This window comes from Artemia sp. Qi Xiang Cuo, chromosome 14 (assembly GCF_049724085.1).
Source record: "Artemia sp. Qi Xiang Cuo chromosome 14, ASM4972408v1, whole genome shotgun sequence".
Taxonomy (NCBI): Eukaryota; Metazoa; Arthropoda; class Branchiopoda; order Anostraca; family Artemiidae; genus Artemia; species Artemia sp. Qi Xiang Cuo.
This window is the reverse complement of record NC_142807.1, coordinates 64,836,569-64,856,078: the sequence shown is the minus strand read 5'-3', so window position 1 is coordinate 64,856,078 and position 19,510 is coordinate 64,836,569. Positions and strand designations below refer to the sequence as shown.

Here is a 19,510-nt window from a genome sequence, read left to right as displayed (position 1 = left end):
AAAGGCCAGAACCGCCAATGTAAATTAGTAGAATAAAGCGGAATACTAGTGAGATTAGAAGACGGAAAAGAACCGATGGACAAAAATCTAAAGAAAAGCGAAAACCACAAGGTGGGCGGTGGTGCCTAATTTGTGAAGTTTCGTTAAGCCGGAAATAAGCAGAAGAAAAAAGATAACGATACGAGGGAAGTTCATGCACCACTGATTAGAATAAAAATCAACTGATCAAAATAAACTCTCAGCGTATGTTTCCTGGTCATTATATGCACTACAATTAAAGGTAAAATATTATAAAGAACGATCGTTAAGTCGCAATTAGTTTTTTGTGCATAAGAAAATAGCATCACTGACTAAATTACCACTTCGCTACAGTTTCAATGATTTACTGCTACTGTCACACACAAAAAATGACAAGCTCAGAAGGAACGAATAAAGAATAACTGTTTTACATGTTCTGGTACGGAGAAAGGTACTGCAATTAAAGGTTAAAACGGAATATAACTCATCAAAGCTGCTAGAACCAACTGACATTATAAGCATACGTAATTGGGTTCGAGGATGAGCAAAAAAAAAAAAAAAATCACCCAAACAATATAGAAAGTGTTCACGCCCAACTGGCATTAGTTTTCAGAATCCTAATGAGCAAAAAAATTGGAAACGAATGATATGTGGCAGCTATGACCTTGCTAAGAAATACGGCTTTGTACAACAGCTAGAGGCCAATAACAGGCAAAACTCTTTTTTTTGGGTTCATTGCTCCATGTCTAAAAATTATGAAGCCTCTGAGCAAACAACCACCTACCGACAACTGTGTATAAAGAGACGATTATTGTTCGTTTTTTGGGCTATGCTATGACAACCATGCTTGGACATGCTGGAAAGGAGGATATGGCTTCGGGGATTCCTGGGAGCTCCTCACAACATGCACATGGGGCCGGGGATTTATATAGTGTTTCCAAAGTACCAAAGATATCGAAATATGAAAAAATTTTTGTTTCTTGGTTGGTAGCGGTTTGAGGCCTCGTAATCTGGGGGGCACACCTAGGTAAACCAGGGTATATAAGATAAAACGAATTTAATGTCAGATTTCAGAAAAACTGGGGGAGGGGTGGCTGCCTCCCTGCCCAGGCTTAGAAACGCCACTGTTCCTGGGCTCATCTCAGGTCTATTCATGCTTGATAACTGCGACTTTATAAAATTTTCTTTTGGTTGTTTCAAAATTATGAAGTTTTCTGGGCAGTAACATACCTTCGTCAGTGTTGACACGTTGAAACGTGAAAATAAATACACAAAACTAATTAGTTAAATTTGACAATTGAAAAAAAAAGTTTTTCAGAGAATTTTATTATTATTTTTTCTTTAAAGCCAGATTTCTCTGTCTGAAGTTCGATGTATAGCCTACTCCAAGATTAACATTATTAAAACTAAAATTTCATTGAAATCAGGCATCAGAAATCAGGAGAAAAAACACGGCCCAGTGCCATTGTAACCTAGGAGAGGGTAGGTGTGTACGAACAGGGGCGGTTACAGACTTAATGTTTGGAAGGGGTAAAGCATAGCATATATTAAATACGTAGCCTAACCTAACCTAGCTACCTTTTAATCCCCCTAAACCCAAAAAATCTAAAGTTTAAATTTCTTTCACAGAGTGAGCAATATCACACTATGCAGCGGAAACCTGTTTATCAATAGTGGCTTTGACATTTCGATGCGGTCTTTCTTTCGTGTGTACCCATATTTTAGACAAGAACCGGTAATTTATAAGAGCGGAAACTTTGATTTCTGTGACCAAAGCCGTATCCAGGGGATTTGATGCCCCCCCCCCCTCCGGAATATTTGTCTGATTCGTAAAAACGTAGCAAAAATGAATATAAAACACATTTTTGATACGTTTTTAAAGTTTTTTTGTGTAGCCCCCCCCCCCCCCAAAAAAAATATTTTTTAGCCCCCCTCTAAAAAAAATCCTGGATGCGCCCCTGTCTGTGACATAAAGGACACTCCAAAACCTGGGAAATGATAGCGGATGGAGCAACTTAAGTAAAACCATATCGGAATTCTTGGCTTTACACAATAAATTAAATAAAAAAAACAAGTTTTTTAAACTGAAAGTAAGGAGCGACATTAAAACTTAAAACGAACAGAAATGATTCCGTATATGAAAGGGGCTGTCCCCTCCTCAACGCCTCGCTCTTTAAGATAAATTTTTTTATTGTTTAAAAAAATAAATTTGTTACACATATTAAAAATTTAGCCTAAATAGCGATGCGTTTAGGAGGGGACAGCCCCTTTCATATACGGAATAATTTCTGTTCGTTTTAAGTTTTAATGTTGCTCCTTACTTTCAGTTTAAAAAACTTGTTTTTTTATTTAATTTCTGATCGTTTTTTAGTTAATGCAGCTTTTAGTTTGGTTCATCGTCATTGAATAAGTAAACAAAATTTTGTTCCAATTCTTTAAATGACCCCTTAATCACAAAGGCCGTTAATTAGAATAAATAGCTCTTATGAAAGTACTAAAAAATCTTTGGCTTAAAGAGTGAGGCATTGACTAGAAGGTGAACCCAATTATATAGCTAATATTTTTTTGTTCGTTTTAAGTTTTGATGTTGCTCCTTACTTTCAGTTGAAAAACTAGTTTTTTTATATTTAATTTCTGATTTTTTTTTTTAAATAATGATGGGAAATCCGGCACCCCCTTCATAGCAATGTCCCTTCCCCCATGAAAACTTCCCTCATGAAAAAATCCTCCCATATAACCTCCGACCCATCCCCATCCTCCACTAACAGAAAAAATTCCCCCTGAAAACGTCTGTATACTTCCGAATAACCAATACTATATGTTAACATTTGCTAAAGTTCATAACTTTCAGCCCTCCTCCTGGGGGCTTCGAGGGATTAAGTCATCCTAAAAGACATAGTTATTATATTTTCGACCATGCTGAACAAAATGAATATCTCAAAATTTTGATCGGGTGACTTTGGGGGAAAAAATGTGCGTGGGAGGGGGCCTAGTTGCCCTCCATTTTTTTGGTCACTTAAAAAGAGCCCTAGAGCTTTTAATTTCCGTTCCAATGAGCCCTCCCACGATATTCTAGGACCACTGGGTCGATACGATCACCCCTGAAAAAAAAAAAAAAAAAAAAAAAAGCATCCGTGATCTTTCTTCTGGCAAAAAATGGAAAATTACACATTTTTGTATATAGGTGCTTGAAACCTCTACAGTAGGGTTCTCTGATACGCTGAATATGATGGTGTCATTTTCATTAAGGTTCTATAACTTTTAGGGGGTCTTTCCACCTTTTCTCTAAAATAAGCAAAATTTTCTCAGGCACGTAACTTTTTATAGGTAAGGTGAAACTTGATGGAACTTATACATTATAAATTGAAAATTTAATTTGATTCTTTTGATGTATCTATTGGTATCAAAATTCCGTTTTTTAGAGTTTCGGTTACCATTGAGCCGGGTCGCTCCTTACTTACTGTTCGTTACCACGAACTGTTTGATCCAAGAATATAAATCTCCACAATTTAAAACCAGTACTCGAAACAAGAGAAGTCAAGCCATTTCCAATCGTCTCAGACTTACTACGAGGGGCTAATAACTGACCGTCGCAGGTGTCCCTTCCTTCGTGCCTCCGGCTGGGCCTCCGTGCCTCCGGCACACCTGAAACAGCGTGTTCCTGGAAGCAAAGGAACACAATTTTATCTTTAGCTTATGGAAAGCGTACGGCGCGTTTTTTACGACGGCAAACTTTCTCCTCTTGAGAGGTTATCTTTACTTGGTCGTGTTGTTTACTGCGTTCGACATTGGAGATCCTGGGTCCTAAAAAGTGGACATTATGCTTTGAGCGAGAATGTTATTACCACAAACATTTCCCATTGCCTAGAGATAAATATGCATTCCCTAGTATTTCTCATTCGTCGATTCAAACGGCTTGGGCTCGAACGTCTTTTCAAACTCTCCGACATGAATAGCCAACCGTGTGAAGATTTTTTTAGGAAGATGCGGTCTCAAACCAGCACTTACAGTACTGTAATAAACTTTTCGTTCCTCCAACTTCTACATCGAATTCGTCGATATGAAAGTATAACGGATTTTGAAGCTTAATGTTCTAATGAACAGTTTTCCTTGCTCAAGGCGAAGTGAGTCAGATCCACTAGTGTTCTGTCTGTCAGTTCCAATTTTTCTTTGCCTGAAAACGATGAAATCAAGCTCAATCTCGGGCGACCTCGTATTGGAAACCAGCGAATAAAGAAAGCCTTAATACCCAACGACGTACTTTCTGCTTTCGATCCCAAAGTACCGAATGTTCGCCTTTCTGTACTTCACGACAGTGACTCAGACGATGACTAAGAGGAAATTACTCTGTTCGATAAGAAGGAAAAGGCTTCCGCAACTGAAACTGAATCGGGCTCGGAAAGTGACGGTACCTTTGAAGATTTGCCAGTGATTGCTCACTGTGTGAAACACCAAGTTGATAAAAATCTGGTTTGTGAGCCTTTGACGAACATGAAGAATTCTAGGTTTTGTCTCGTCAAGACTTCTGACGGCTACATAACCCCAATGGAAAAATCCACGCTGTTGTGGCTTCTGAGGGAAAGCTCTGAGAAGCTGAGTAGTGACCGATTAAAACTGGTGAGGGTACACGACTGACGAGTAGAGCCGCGTAAGTCACCACAAGCCAATGCAGAGGCTGGTGTGAAATTGAAATGGCGTATAGGTGAATGGTGCGTTTACAGACCGGTTAGCAGGGGAAAGAGAGTTTAGTTGGGCTGGTCATACAGTTTGGCTACTTGTCTGGGCGAAGATGCCACTCTGTTGACACGCAGAATATGGCGATGCCGTTCCCTGACAAACTAGGAATTCTGTGCCAGTGGTTCCGGCTGAATGCTGATCTCAGATTAACTGCCGCATTGGTAGACCAGGGTTACTGTGACTCCAGCCTATATATCATGCATTCAGCAGAACCCGTTTCTATGGAAATCGGCACCAACATTGTCTATGGCTTTGACTCAGACGTCTTCACAAAGCTGAATTCATTTATCCAGAAGAAAGGGTTCCATTTTTTTGATGTCTCGTCAGCATCGCAATCATTATGTTAAAAATGGCACCTAAACCCAAAACTGACCTCAAGACCATAACCACCACCATCGCCATGTTCTGTGTGTCGACTGAAGGAATTTTGTTTAATACTTTTCAGAGGTAGTTGTTATTTTTTTCCCTCTCCTCCTCCTCTCCACTCGGCGATATTTTAATACAAAAACATATAAATCTTTCAACTTTATACATTATCATATCACCTAAACTTCAAAAAAAAAAAAAAATTATTATATACCAGTCAATGTATTAGTGGACATGAAGGCACACTACCATTTAACTTTTTTCTTGCCAAATATCTATCGCTCCCCTTGTTCCAGGGTGTCCTTCCCTCTCTAGGAGACGCTTTTCCCGTGGCATTTTTACTTCAATTTCTTAAAATTCATATCCTTCAATTTTCACTAATACGAATTCGAATTTTAAAGGTGGTCTTCCAAAAGGCTTACTCTTACAACTTTAAAATTTTTTAACACACAAAAAAAACTATTTGCTCTCCCGTATACTGGGCGTCCTCCGTCCACAAGAAACCCATTCTTGCGGAGGCACTTTTTCCTTCTTTTTTTTCTTTTTTTTCAGCCCTTTTTACGACCAACCTTAATTAAAAAAAAAAAAAACGTGCTTAGTTTGATTTACTGAAGCTCCTTTGTCCAGTTTCTTAGGGTTGTCATTTGAGCTGTGATTATCGAGATGATTACTGAAACGTACCAATAAATATCTGAGAAACTAGTTATTTTTTTTAGTTGGTTGCTTTACTTAGCGCTTTTTACTAATAACTCGGTAGTAACAGTTTTTCTGACTGTTGCTTTACAGTTTTCTCTTCAAATACCCAAAGGCCTGGGTTTAATACCAAGAAAGTTGGATTCTAAGTACATTCGGGAAAAAGGGATCTGTGTTTCTTCCGGATTCTTTCGTGTCAAAGCACCAGATTCCTTTTTTTTTTAGTACAATTAAGAATCAGAGATCCAAGGGTGCGTCTTGGCACAGCCACTAAACAGAAAAGCAGGTATGATAAAAGGGAAAGGGACGTGTGAAGACGTGATAAAAGGCAACTTTTACCGCTGGCCAAGCCATATTGAATAGGGCTGCGAAGCGTGACGTCAATTCTTGGGCAGGAAATTCAAATAACGATGAAACGTGGATGCGTAGACACGTTTTTTCGGAGCTTTGGCGAATTGTTTTGGCCTAAAATATTTGTCGTAGATCCTACTAATCCACCAGAACGTTTTCACGTCGAAATAATACTAGGAATATTGACAATGAGTTGTTAGTTACAACTAGAAACCACGTTTCACGGTACTTTGAATTTCGCACCTTGCTTTTTACGTCATCACCGCGCAGCCCTATGTTGTATAACTTAAAAACCGTATTCCAGGATTTTTTTGAAATTTCGAATTTTTCTTTAAAGAAAAATCGGGATTTTATTTGGTAAAATTCTACTTTAGCTACTTTTGGCTATCTTGGGAAGGGGGTAGGTTAGGAAAATGAGACTTTCAGGGATGAGTCTACAGGCTAAAGTATTTCCCGGGAAGGTATTTTAAAGTGCATACCTCCACTCCTTTTCCCTCTAAAAGGTCATGAAATTTTCCCACTTGACAGGACTATACCTATTGAAAATTTGACATAACAACATTTTACCTTAATTTTCAGTTATCAGTTTCTTTTTCTCTGGTTTTAGCTTTGAAAATACAATTCCTGATATTTGAGCAGAATTTTAAGACATATAAATAGTTTATTTCCAAAATTCAGGAAATGTATTTGCATATCTTTAAAACCTTATAAATTGGGATTGAGCAAAGTTGTGAAGCTGAAAACAATTTTGTTGTGCTTCATTTAAGCCGATCTGTTTTGCAAGGTTTCACTTTTATAGCACACATATTTTTAAAGGTAATCAAAGGTCAGGACTCTTTAGAGGGAGAAGCAGTGGAGGTAGGTACTTCAAAATACCTTCCCAGGACATACTTTAGCCTGTGGACCCATCCCTGAAAGTTTCATTTTCTTAACCTAACCCCTTTCCAAGATAGTCAAAAGTAACTAAAGTAGAATTTTACCTTTTATTTTTAAGCTGGCGGCAACGCTGCATGTGTAATAGGAAAAAGTGACACCATCAGTGCCATCGTAGGGTTACCTAGTTTTTGCATGGATATCAACAACTTGCAGTCCTCCGTTCTTCTTTTTTAGGTACATATCAGTTGTTTTCAGTCTTGAGGGTTCTTTTCCTTGCCAAATAAACCCGTAAATGATTTTTTCAAAGTTTTAAAAGATCGCTTTTGAAGGTGCTGAAATATTCGACAGATACCGAATAACAGGCAAGCTGTATATATTTACATATTGCGCCCTTTGGAATATTTTATAAGTTTCCTTCCCTGTCCATTTTTAATGCCTCCGGAGGCTTGCCTCCGGCGTGCCTCATGCCTCCAGGTGTCCCTCAAAATGCCCAGTTGTTAACCCCTCGACTTACTTTCAAATTCCACAGCCGGTGAACGCAATATCAGTTATCCAGCTCAATCAGACTCCGGAACTTTATTGCACTGTTCATGAGGTTCAGAGGTAAGAACCTGATCCATCTTCCCAATACCTAATCTGACCAGAGATTTGAGATCTGGAAGCTTAATTGAAATAAAAAAAAAACAAGTTTTTTTTAACTGAAAGTAAGGAGCGACATTAAAACATAAAACGGACAGAAATTATTCTGTTATATCAAAGGGGCTGTCCCCTCCTCAACGCCTCGCTCTTTACGCTAAAGTAGTTTTTATTATTTTAAAAAATAGAGTTGTGAGAAAGAGTAAAACTTCAGCGTATTGAGGAGGGGACAGCTCCTTTCGTAAACAGAATAATTTCTGTTCGTTTTAAGTTTTAATGTCGCTCCTTACTTTCAGTTAAAAAAAGTTTTTTTATCTATTTAATTTCTGAACGTTTTTAAATTAATGCAGGTCTTGATTTTGGCATACCGTACATGAATAATTAAAATGGAATTTGCATATTAATTTTACTTTTTTTGGTTAAATGGCTTTCTCGAAAGTTGTTTAATTTTATTTACGAACGTTTTTATTAGTAATAAATATACGTAACTTACGAATTAACTTACGTAACGAACTTCTATATTCATATACTTTTTAATCCGTATATTAGGGGGTTTACCCCTAGTCTATACCTCTCCCTTTACGCTAAAGTTCAAATTTTGTTCCAATTCTTTAAAAATTATCCTTTAATCACAAAGGCTGTTAATTAGAATAAATAGCTCTTATGAAAGTATTACAAAAAAACTTTAGCGTAAAGAGCGAGGTATTGACTAGGGGACGAACCCAATCATATACATAATAATTTCTGTTCGTTTTGATTTTTAATGTTGCTCCTTACTTTCAGTTGAAAAACTTGTTTGTTTTTTTTATTTAATTTCTGATCTTTTTTTAAATAATGCTGGAAAATTCGGCACCCCTTTCATAGTAATATCCCTTCCCCCATGGAAAGATCATCCCACATAACCCTCGACCCCCCACTACCAGAAAAAATCCCCCCCCCCGGAAAACGTCTGTATACTTCCCAATAACCAATACTAGCCTATATGTAAACATTGGGCAAATTTCATAACTTGCAGCCCTTCTTCCCCCGGGGACTGTGAGGGATTCAGTCATCCTCAAAGACATAGTAATTATATTTTTCGACCATGTTGAGAAAAATGGCTATCTAAAAATTTTGATCGGGTGACTTTGGGAACAAAATGAGCTCGGGAAAGGGCCTAGTTGCCCTCCATTTTTTGGGTGTTACTTAAAAAGGGCACTAGAACTTTTAATTTCCGTTCGAATGAGCCCTACCACGATAAACTAGGACAACTGGGTCGATAGGATCACCCCTGAAAAAAAAAGAAAAAAAAAGAAAAAAGAAAAAAACACGCATCTGGGATCTTCCTTCTTGCAAAAAATACAAATTACATATTTTTGCAGATAGGAGCTTGAAACCTCTACAGTAGGGCTCTCTGATACGCTGACTCTGATGGTGTGAATAAGGTTCTATGACTTTTAGGGGGTGTTTCCCCCCCCCCCGTTTTCGAAAACTTTTAGCGTAACTTTTGATGGGTAGGACTAAACTTGATGAAACTTTTATATTTGAAATCAGCACAACAATCTGATTCATTTGAGGTATCTATTGGTATCAAAATTCTGTTTTTTGGAGTTTCGGTTACTATTGAGCCGGGTCGCTCCTTACTGACAGTTCGTTGCACGAACTGTTGACAAGTAACTCAAAAAGCACTAGTCAAGAATTCATTCAGCAGCATATTTAAGAATGCATAGCCTATTCTTAAAGAAGCTTCAATCCATTTGTAAGCTTCAAAGTCAGTTAGATCTGTTGCCTACTTTTTCTTCAAACATAAGAGTTCAAAAGATCATGACATTTGGAGGACATATCTACTGGTAAATCAGACGGGCCTAAAAAAAAACTTCATAACAGCATTAATGACATGCTTTGTGTTTCCATCATACCCTGGCATTAAAAAAAATTTACAGGTAATAAGACAATAAGTAAATCATGCAAATGTGCATATAACTTAGCCTCACTTGCTATTATAATTTCCAAAGTCATAAATCTCTTCGACTACAAATCTGCATTGTTGCGTCAAATTTGACAAGCAAACATCCGCTTTAAAGCCATTTGAAAAATATATGCCTTTTTTCTGAATAAATAGCATGTTCACAATAAAATACACATATTTCACGTAGTCAAAAATTTCTGAGGCACTTATTCAGGTTGGGACCCCTCCCCCTCCCACACATCTCAAGATGTCTAGTATTTTGCCATCGTCTTATTTTATTTTCAGTCAAATCATCTGTTATTTCTTGCCGTTTTAAAGCTTTTAGTCCTCCACCGTTACCAAATATACCCCCCCCCCCGTCAAATTAGGTTTATATGTGCCGACTGACTACATTTGTCGTATATAACGTCACTTGCTAGAAGCTTGACTTACTCACCATTGGACTCACAAGAAAATTGCATGTCAATGAAAAGCCGAAAATTGGAATTGGAGTGGAATTACGGTTAAGTCAGGCGAGGACCCAAGACCAAAGCTGCCAGCCCTAGTGAGTGGAGGGAGTTCAAAACACTCAGGGTGAATACGAAGGCACATCTGCGATTTCTGCGCCAGAGCCAGTGCAGAAGGCACATCTGCGATTTCTGCACCGGAGCCAGTGCAGAAGGCACATCTGCGACCAGAGTCAGTTATATATAAGGACAGATTCTCCCTGGATCCCTTTATATGCGAACAGTGAGTTCTCCTGAGCTCACAATACTCTTGTGTGCCATGCTGCATAGCTACAAACAAGACTTAAGTTGAATCACCATTTCTTGTAGTTTGAAAGCGACGTTTGTACTCCACAGTGTTTGTTTTAACTACCCAGTTTCGTTTTAGAGAGGCGAGTTACTTTCGGATATTTCGGACAATAACTATTCCTGCACTGTTATTCTTGGAGCCCGTTTTTTTTTAGAATGACTTATTCTTGGAGGCAAGCTTTCTCGTCCCAATTTTCCTTAGGGTCTAAGTTTTCTGTAGAACAGTTTTTTGGAGATATATTTTCTACCATCTTTCAAAGCTTACCACTGGTCTAATCATTTCTTTTCACACTTTTCACATACAAACTTTCTTTCACATACAATTTTTCAGTTTACAGGCTTCTGTTCAATATTCTTAACATAAATTTGATATTAGCAATGAAAAGGTGAAAATAATACTACAAAATTATAGAAGACTAAATTCTTCAAGCAAGAATAAGTTAAAATGATTGCCCTCAGTAGAGAACCCTTGTCCCCACCTGATGATAGTTAGCTTAATAAAGCCAAACAAAAGGGAAACTAGAATTCTGCGTACAAAAGAAGAGAAAAAATTGCTTAAAACACTACAGAACAGAGGACAAAATATTCCAAACCGAATACATAGCTTACATTATAATGCAGATGGCAAATGTCGGCAATACTGAAAGTGTAAAAGATTTTGAGTTTTACAACAATAATTCTTTATATGATTTACCCGTATCTTATCAGTGCACTAACAGAAAAGTATTTATTTTTTTTCCATTTTTGTATATGTATATCACAGTTTATATAATTAGGCAGTAAGTTTACCGCAGATGATTTCTGGCTCTTCATTCTCGGTGCGAACAAAAAGCTCCTCCCACTTATTTCTGCACTTATGGGTTAGTGGTATGCGTCAATCAATGAGAAATGGTTAGAAAGTGCATTATTCGTAATTGCGAAAGCAGAAAAAAAAACTTGGTGAGCCGGCCAAGGGGTTTGCAACTGTCCATCTCACAGGTATGACTTAATTTATATACAAATTATGTCTTAATCTATTATTTATATACAGTGGACTAAACTGATTGGCCTATGTATGATTTTATAAAAAAAGGGGGCGGGGGGGGGGGTTGATGAAATTTGTGAAAATAAGGAAAATTTTTTTTTCTTCTAATAACTGGTGGAATAGATGTGATGATTTCAGGGGTGGATCCAGGACTTTTTAGGGGGGGGGGCGCAAAATAGGTTGATCCGAGAAATTTACGTTAGGAGCAAGTTTAATTAATGCAAACCTAAGTTAATTAGGTAAATTAAACTACTTTAGACTACTTTAGGGGGGTACCCCTCGCCTCCCCCTCTGGATCCGCCACTGGATGGTTTATCATTTTTTTTTCACGTCGTGATATTTGTTTCCTAGATAAGACTGCTTTCATTTTCAATCTATTTTTTTATATAAAATGGGTAGATCTTTTCTGAACTTCGAAGAATAAAAACCTTTGTTTTTAAACCTTGGCACTTTTTGAATTTAGACAGCGAGAATGGTTCATGATTGAGACCAATTTTAGGACTTGGGTTCTAATTATTGGTTGTTGTGGTAAAAGTTGCCATAATAGCCCTATCCAAGAAAATACCAAACGTCTGTTAAGAAGTGTTTTTTGTAAAATTCTTAGGGAGTTTTCAGAAAATTGAAGGACATCACACATTTTAGTGGCAGATCCAAAATTTTACGGGGCTTTACGCTAGAAAAGCTCTTATTATAAAATATTCTTCCAGTTTGTTTACCAGAAAATAAATAAAATGCATTTCTTACTGCTGAGTCTGTATAATCTTAGACCTTTTACGGCACAATTTCCAAAATATTTCTAAGACTTTTCTAACGGGGAACTATAAGAAATAATACATTTTTAGCTATACATTTCTTAAACCAATGTTATATTTACCTTTTGCATTATTACAGCCCACTATATATACATTTATATACATTTATATGCAGTGTTACCGCCATACCAATTATTCTCCTTTCCTTTTTTATTCTTTAATAATAATTTCTGGTCGTTTTTAGTTTGAGTTATTGCAGGCTTCTAATTCTACTGATCTTAAGTTTAATATGGCCTTTACTTTTATTTAAAAAAACTTTCTTTTTCATAAAGTTTTCGTATTATATATATATATATATATATATATATATATATCGGCGCGTACAAAGAGCTCCTCTCATTTGATCTGCCATCAGCAGTCCAATTACCCTGGAACGCGTATTTTGGCAGAAACTTTCTCAAAATCCCCTTGAAACCAACTTGAGACTTCAAAACCTACTTTTAATTCCTAAGAACATCTAATAATAACATTGCACTGGTAATTACCGATTTCCATATATGTATTGGAATAAATCAATTTAAAATTAGTTTCTTCAAAATTATTGTTCCAACGTTGAAGCCAAGTTTCGCATCCAAGAGAAATCAGACTTGTCTACCCGTGAAAAGATCTAATGCCGCTTATGTTTATACCGGTTTATACATTCTCTGGAGCAATCGCACCTCGGTGCGGGTTTTTATAATGGGTGAGATAGGGAAAGATCATACTGCTATTATATATACTGTGATGTATATATAGAAAAAGCAGTTTTTAAAGAACTTATTTTTCAGTTTTTGTTGGCAGGTTCTAAACCTAGCGAAGTAGAAAGTACATGCTCAGTAACTGTAACATATTGAAATATTCCGTGATAGGTTAGCTACATAGAAATTAAGAACACAATTCCACAGAAAGAAGAATTGCTAACCAACAGAAAAAGTTGTTGCTAAAGCTAACACGAAGGGTCGCAGACTTTCCTAAATCACCTACACCACGGGTAGTGCGGGCCAAGCGTGGTGAAACTGGGTATAGGCGTCCCCCTCTCCGAAAATTCACCCCATATTCCCGCTGGATAATTGCTAACCAACAGAAACAGTGGTTGCTAAAGCTAACACGAAGGGTCGCACTTTCCAAAATCACCTACACCGCGGGTAGTGCGGGCCAAGCGTGGTGAAACTGGGTATAGGCGTCCCCCTCTCCGAAAATTCACCCCTTATTCCCGCTGGATAATTACGGATATTCATCAGAAGGGAAATTGAAAGTTCTACTCACCTATTTAAGTCAGAGGCAATGCTATAACGTTGCCTATAGTAAACATCCATAAGGGTTTAATGTATTAATATATTTTTTCCCAGAGGCACTTCATATGGAAGGGGCGCCATACAAACTTTCGAGGGAGCTCATTCGATTGCATATTAAAAGTTCAGGTGCAGTTATTAAGAGTTAAAAGTGACTGGAGGGCAACAAACCACCCCCACATCGTTTATTCCTCAAACGCATCCCATCAAAATTTTGAGATAGCCATTTGGTTCAAAATAGCCCAGAATTTAAATAGCCATACCCCGGGGTTTGACAAACCCCCTTCCAGCCTCTGGGACAAGGTTTGTAAGTTATGCAAGTTGCCCTTTGTTGAGATATAAGGTTTTTATGGGAAGGGTGGTGGCACAAACTTTGGAGGGGGCTCATTTAATTGAAAATCAAAAGTAGCAATGATCTTTTTAAGATTTAGCCTGCTTGTCAACCAATTGCTACCAAAAAATTAGTAACCGAGAACAGCGCTTTAAAAAAGTTTCTTATTCCATTTTAACGACCCTTGTGTTTCAAAAGTCGTTTTTAAAGAATCGTGACAAAAGTCCAACTTTATCATTAAGAGTGAGGTCTTTAGCAGGGTGTGCCTCCTCATATACGGAATAATTTCTGATTGTTTTAAGTTTTCCAACTTCTGATCGCTTATCAAATTATGCCCAAACTTAACAAAGATATGATGTGGGCTACCAGCCCAATAAACCCACGATTTCTTGCAGTTAAAGTGTAGATACCAGTAATCATAAATTTGTTGGTAGCATCCCGCTTTTTCAGTTTTCTGCTTGAGAATTCAAATATCGGATTTGCAGTAAAATTTTGGACAAAAATAGAACACGAGTCAAAATTTTCGATTTTGACTAAATTTCTCCTCCGCCTCATGACCATAGAAACTTCGAAGGATGCTCATTCGGCCAGACATTGAGAGTTCAAGTCCTTTTTTATAAGTCGAAAGTGATTTTTGTTACCCCTTAGGACATCTGATCGACATTATGAGGTACATAATTTGTACTTTCTCTTTGGCTGCTAAATTTTACGTGTGGGGGATTTTTTCATGAGGAGGATTATCCGGGGAGGAATTTTTCGCGGAGGGGGGATTGTCCTGGGGAAGTTTTCCACGGGACGGGGGGCGGCTCCCGGTGAAAATATGCCAAATATGGTGGAACTGTGCCAAGCGTTATGAGGAATGTGCCAAACCAGGCAGAACTATGCCAGGCGTGTCGGAACTTGTGCGACACACCTGGCGCTCCAAGATATACACCAGATAGCAGAGAGTTACCAACATCCCGAGTTAGCACGGAAGCTTCAAGTTGGGTTTAAAACATGGCAGGAGAAAGAAAAAAGTCTGCTGTAGTTCCGTACCAATATGGATAACCCCTTCTTCAAATGCATGGTAGGAGAAAATTCAAGAAAGGCAGTAACTCATTAAATAATTCCTATCCTCCAATGTATATCAGAAACTAATGAGAGCTGGACAAATTTACACATTTGTGAACCCCTTGCCCACGCAGAGGAATGAGTTTTATGGCCAGCTTTATCTATGGCCAGGTGCAATGAGGCGCTTGTGCTTAAACAAGTGAAAATGAGCGTTTATACCACAGTTCATATAATTATCCAGTATGATCATTCCCTATCTCACCCATTATAAAAACCCGGACCGGGGTGCGAGTGCTCCAGAGAACGTAGAAACATAAGTGGCATCAGATCTTTTCACGGGTAGACAAGTCAGTCGCGAAACAATCGGAAACAAGTGGAAGCCCGCTATTACGAATAATGCACTTCTTAACCATTTCTCATTGATAGACGCAAACACACTGATCCATAACTGCACGAAGAAGTGGGAGGAGCTTTTTGTTCGCACCGAGAACGAAGACCAGAAATGATCTGCGATAAGCTTACTGGATAATTATATAAACTGTGGTTTATACTGACAGATTTATCATATTTCCCTGGGTGTCCAGTTAAATATGTTATTTAGATAAAAAAAAAAAAAAAAAAAAAAAAAAAAAAGTGATACCACCCCTCCTTGAAATGCAAGGAACGAAGGTGCCCGTGGCTGTTCATCATATCAAAATTTCTTATCCTCAGGTATATTAGAAACAAATTAAATTTAGACCAATCAAGAAAACATGCAACCCTCGCCTTATTCATATTGAACAAAAAAAAAGTGACACCACATATCCTTCAAATGCATAGAACTAAGGTGCCTGTGGCTCTCAGTCATATCAAAATTTCCTATCCTCAAGTATCTTAGAAAATAATAAAAGGTAGACCCATTGCCAAACGTATACAACACATTCTCCTTAGCATACCTTTATTTGAAAAATAATTTAATTTCTAATCGTTTTTCCGATCACCCCGGAAATACCCCCTCCGTGAAAATTTTCCCGGAAGTCCAAACTCGCTGAAAATTTCCCCTGGGTTATTTATATATTAAAAAAAAAAAATTACACCATCTTTGCTTCAAATGGATGGCACTAAGGGGCCCACGGCTGTTTATCATATCAAAATTTCAGTTTCCGTTCTTTCTGGACCCTTAGTTCCATGCATTTGAAGGAGGTGTGGTGTCACTTGTTTTTTTTTTTTTTAAAAAAAATAAAAAAAAAATATAAATGACAGTAAAGAAAAATGAAAATTAATGTTTTTCAAGTATATCAGAAACAAATAAAAGGTAAACAAATTAACACACGCCCGGATTTCAATTAAATTCGTTATCCAAATTTCGTAAGAAAGAAGTGGTACCTTTTTTCTTCCCCTGAAAGCCTGTTTTTTTAAAACTAGGAGATATGGTCACGAAAATTACATTATGTTCTAGGAGGGACGACCATTCCTCTTCATATGCATGTTTGGAGAAATTCAGAAAAGGCGCAGATGCTTGTTCATTAAATAAATATAGAAGATTTGACGTACAGTTAATAGTCCTATCTCAAACCCAGAAGATGACGGATTCTAATTTTAGAAGTTTAATTATAGCATTGAAAAAAAAGCCATGTCTAATCTTCAGACGTCAGTCAGAACACCGTAAAGAGAAAAACATAGTATTCAAGCTAGCCTTTTGCGTATGTTTGTTTTATAGCTCATTTTGGCAATAAAGTGAATGACATAAAATTAAAGTTATTTTCACATGTTGCCAACAACCTTTATAAAACGATAGAGAAAGTTTAAAGGGATGCATTTGTTACTATTGAAGGAGTTTTTTTTTTTTCAAAAGGGTAGCCACAGTTTCAAAAACTAATACTTCAAGGGTCAAATATTTAAATTATTTCAACGAAATGGAAATGGAATAAGCCTAATCCTCTTGTGCGTGTAGACATATAGTCTACTCCAAGGTGTATTCAAACAGAGGTGATTACCGGCTCAATCCGAGGGGCTGTCTTCTCTCCGCCATATGTGCACACCTCACAGTGCCAAGCAGAACTTCTTCACACTCAACAGAAATGGTTAATTCCTCGGAAAAATTACTTCCGCCATCTAGCGCTTCTGCGCATAGTTCTAAATTTAACACATTTTGTTCTTTCATCGAAGAACATCTTTATAAAATTTTAAATATCTTTAATAAAACAAATAAAATTTATATCTGAAATGTAATACGACCGACTCAATAAGCGATTATAAATTTAAAAAGCCTGCGTGTCGCACGATGTTCTCCCTCAACCTCTGAAAAAAAAAAACAGCCAAGAAACTGAGGTGGAAAGTAGCACCAATTCAAGGAAAAGCAAAGGTGAAGTGCAAGGATTTTTTTTAAACGAAGATATCAAACCAATAGGTATGTTTCAAAATCAAGGAAGGGACATTCTTGTTATTTTCTGATTTAAAAAAAAAAGAAAAAAAAGAGAATTTTCAAAATCTAATAGGGCAATTAGCCTCCCTCCAATTGGTTCCCGCTGGAAATGGGTTTGTACAGCGACGAGTTCTTGTAAAAGCAGTAGATTACAACACTGAATGCGATATGTTTCCTGGAATAACAGTGTGAGGAAAAAGTCGAAATATGTACGAAGTTTCCTTTTTAATTATTGATTCTTTCAAAAACCAAACGGTGCCGCTGTTCAGCAGAAAATTTTTCTAAGATTGAAGAACAGTGATAGAGAAACAAATATGATAACATAGAAGTCTTTGCTATTATCAATTTTTTGTATAGTAAAATAATAAAAATAAGCATAATATAAAAAATAACAACAATAACTGGACAATAGAAAAATAAAAAAAGAAGTTTCTCACCTTTATCCTCTTTGGTACATCTCTGAGACGGATCCTTTTCTTTCAGTTTACCATTCATCCAACTTGAAATCAGATTGAAAATAGAGCCATTTGAACCTGCTGTGTTTTTCTCCTCTTCTAACGCTCCACAGGAATGAGACCGAGAGGGAGGGGGCGAGGATGTATCAGAAAAAACGGTTCGATTCGGAGGGGGTCGAAGGCATGGATTAATTAATTCGTTCTCCTAGAAAACAATAGAAGTATTCTAGTGTTATCAAATAATACTTTGGTTTTCTGTAAATATTGTTTTACCCAGGAATGTACGCAGAGGGGGGGGGGGGTACCCGCCACCAGCCCCATTTTTGAGGTTATTGTGAAGATTAAAAATATATTATTATTATTAAAACCAATATTGTACGAAATATTGATTTTTTTTTGACAATATTGACTTTTTTTGGGGGGGGGGGCATAACAAACAATCGAATTTCATATGATGATTTGAATGAGAAGCGCCCAGAAACTCGGAAGACGACAAAACGCAAGCGTCGCAAGACGACAATACAGCAATTTCCTGACAGCTAGGGCCCGGGCAATGTCGACACTTATCCTTAAATGGCATCTCTCGTTCATTAGTGCCTTTTTGGTGGCCTGGACTATAAATTACAAGACGGTGATGCAATCAGTGGATGTACAATGTGAATTCTTAATGGTAATTTAAATTGAATTTTTTGCTTTAAAAAGTGCTTTATCATCAGGTAGCTAGACGTTGCTTCTTCTGGTTAGAGGTGACATCATAATATTGAACTGTGCAATTAAAATATAGCCAGGCTATTAAAATAAAAGTGGCAGTAAAATAGCTGAATAGTTGATTTAGACTGTGCATGGTGATGAATCCCCCCCAAATATTCCTCATGTGTGCACTCATAATATTAAAAAAAACTGAGAGACTATTTATAAAAAAAAACTTGGGACTCAAAACAATTTTCGTTCTTTTTACTGGCTTGATTAGTGCGTTCGAGCACCCCGAGCGCACCCCGGCGTTCGAGCACCCCGGTGCTCGAACGCACTTTTTGTCCCAACAGCCTGATTGCTTATCCTTGGCGTTTCAAAAGACGTAAATTACGTCAGAGGTTGTGATCACTACTACCTGAAATGATCTATATTAGTAGCAGGGTTGCCAACTATCAATGACATACAAGGGCAAAAAATGAACTATTTTAGACGTTTGGGACATAAAAGGGCCAAAAAGTGGCACATTTTGCAAATTTATGACATAAAACAAAACATTTACCGGTACTTGTGTCTTATAGCCACCACACTCGATAATTTATATCATGAACATGAAACAATAACCGGTTTTCATGGTCTTTATACCAGACAATAAGCTTCGGCTCGGTGTGAAACTACATTGTAGCTATATTTTAATTAAATATTTAGTTGGTATTTTGGTTAGGTTAGTTTAGGTTACGTATTTAGTATAATGCGGTCTGGCCCCCCTCTAAAATTCTTTGTTGTAGTTTCCACAATTTGTTACTAAACTATTATATTTTCATCATATTTTGGTATATTTCATTAAACCCAACTTTGCTTCTTGGGTGTGGTGGCTATAAGACACAAGTACTCATTTACGGACTGGATATATAGTCTGGTAAAAAAAAAAAATCACTTTTCACCAAAATGGAGCTTTTTCTCGGTATTTTTTTTTTTTTTAAGCATTTAGGTTTTGCCAGAGATGTCGTAAGTATTGGATTTTCTCCAAAGTAAGGGATTTAAGTGTTCATAC

The 19,510-nt window shown here is 37.2% G+C and overlaps 1 protein-coding gene across 2 annotated transcripts in view; it reads right to left on the bottom strand.

Annotated features, from left to right (window-relative positions):
• Positions 1-19,510, bottom strand: part of LOC148944753 (uncharacterized) — a 222,363-nt gene that overhangs the window by 25,723 nt on the left and 177,130 nt on the right. For both annotated transcript variants that reach the window (XM_089099791.1, XM_089099792.1), the window contains exon 4: positions 17,749-17,971. In XM_089099791.1, coding sequence (XP_088955917.1) covers positions 17,749-17,971 — 223 coding nt within the window. The remainder of the gene's footprint in view (positions 1-17,748; positions 17,972-19,510) is intronic.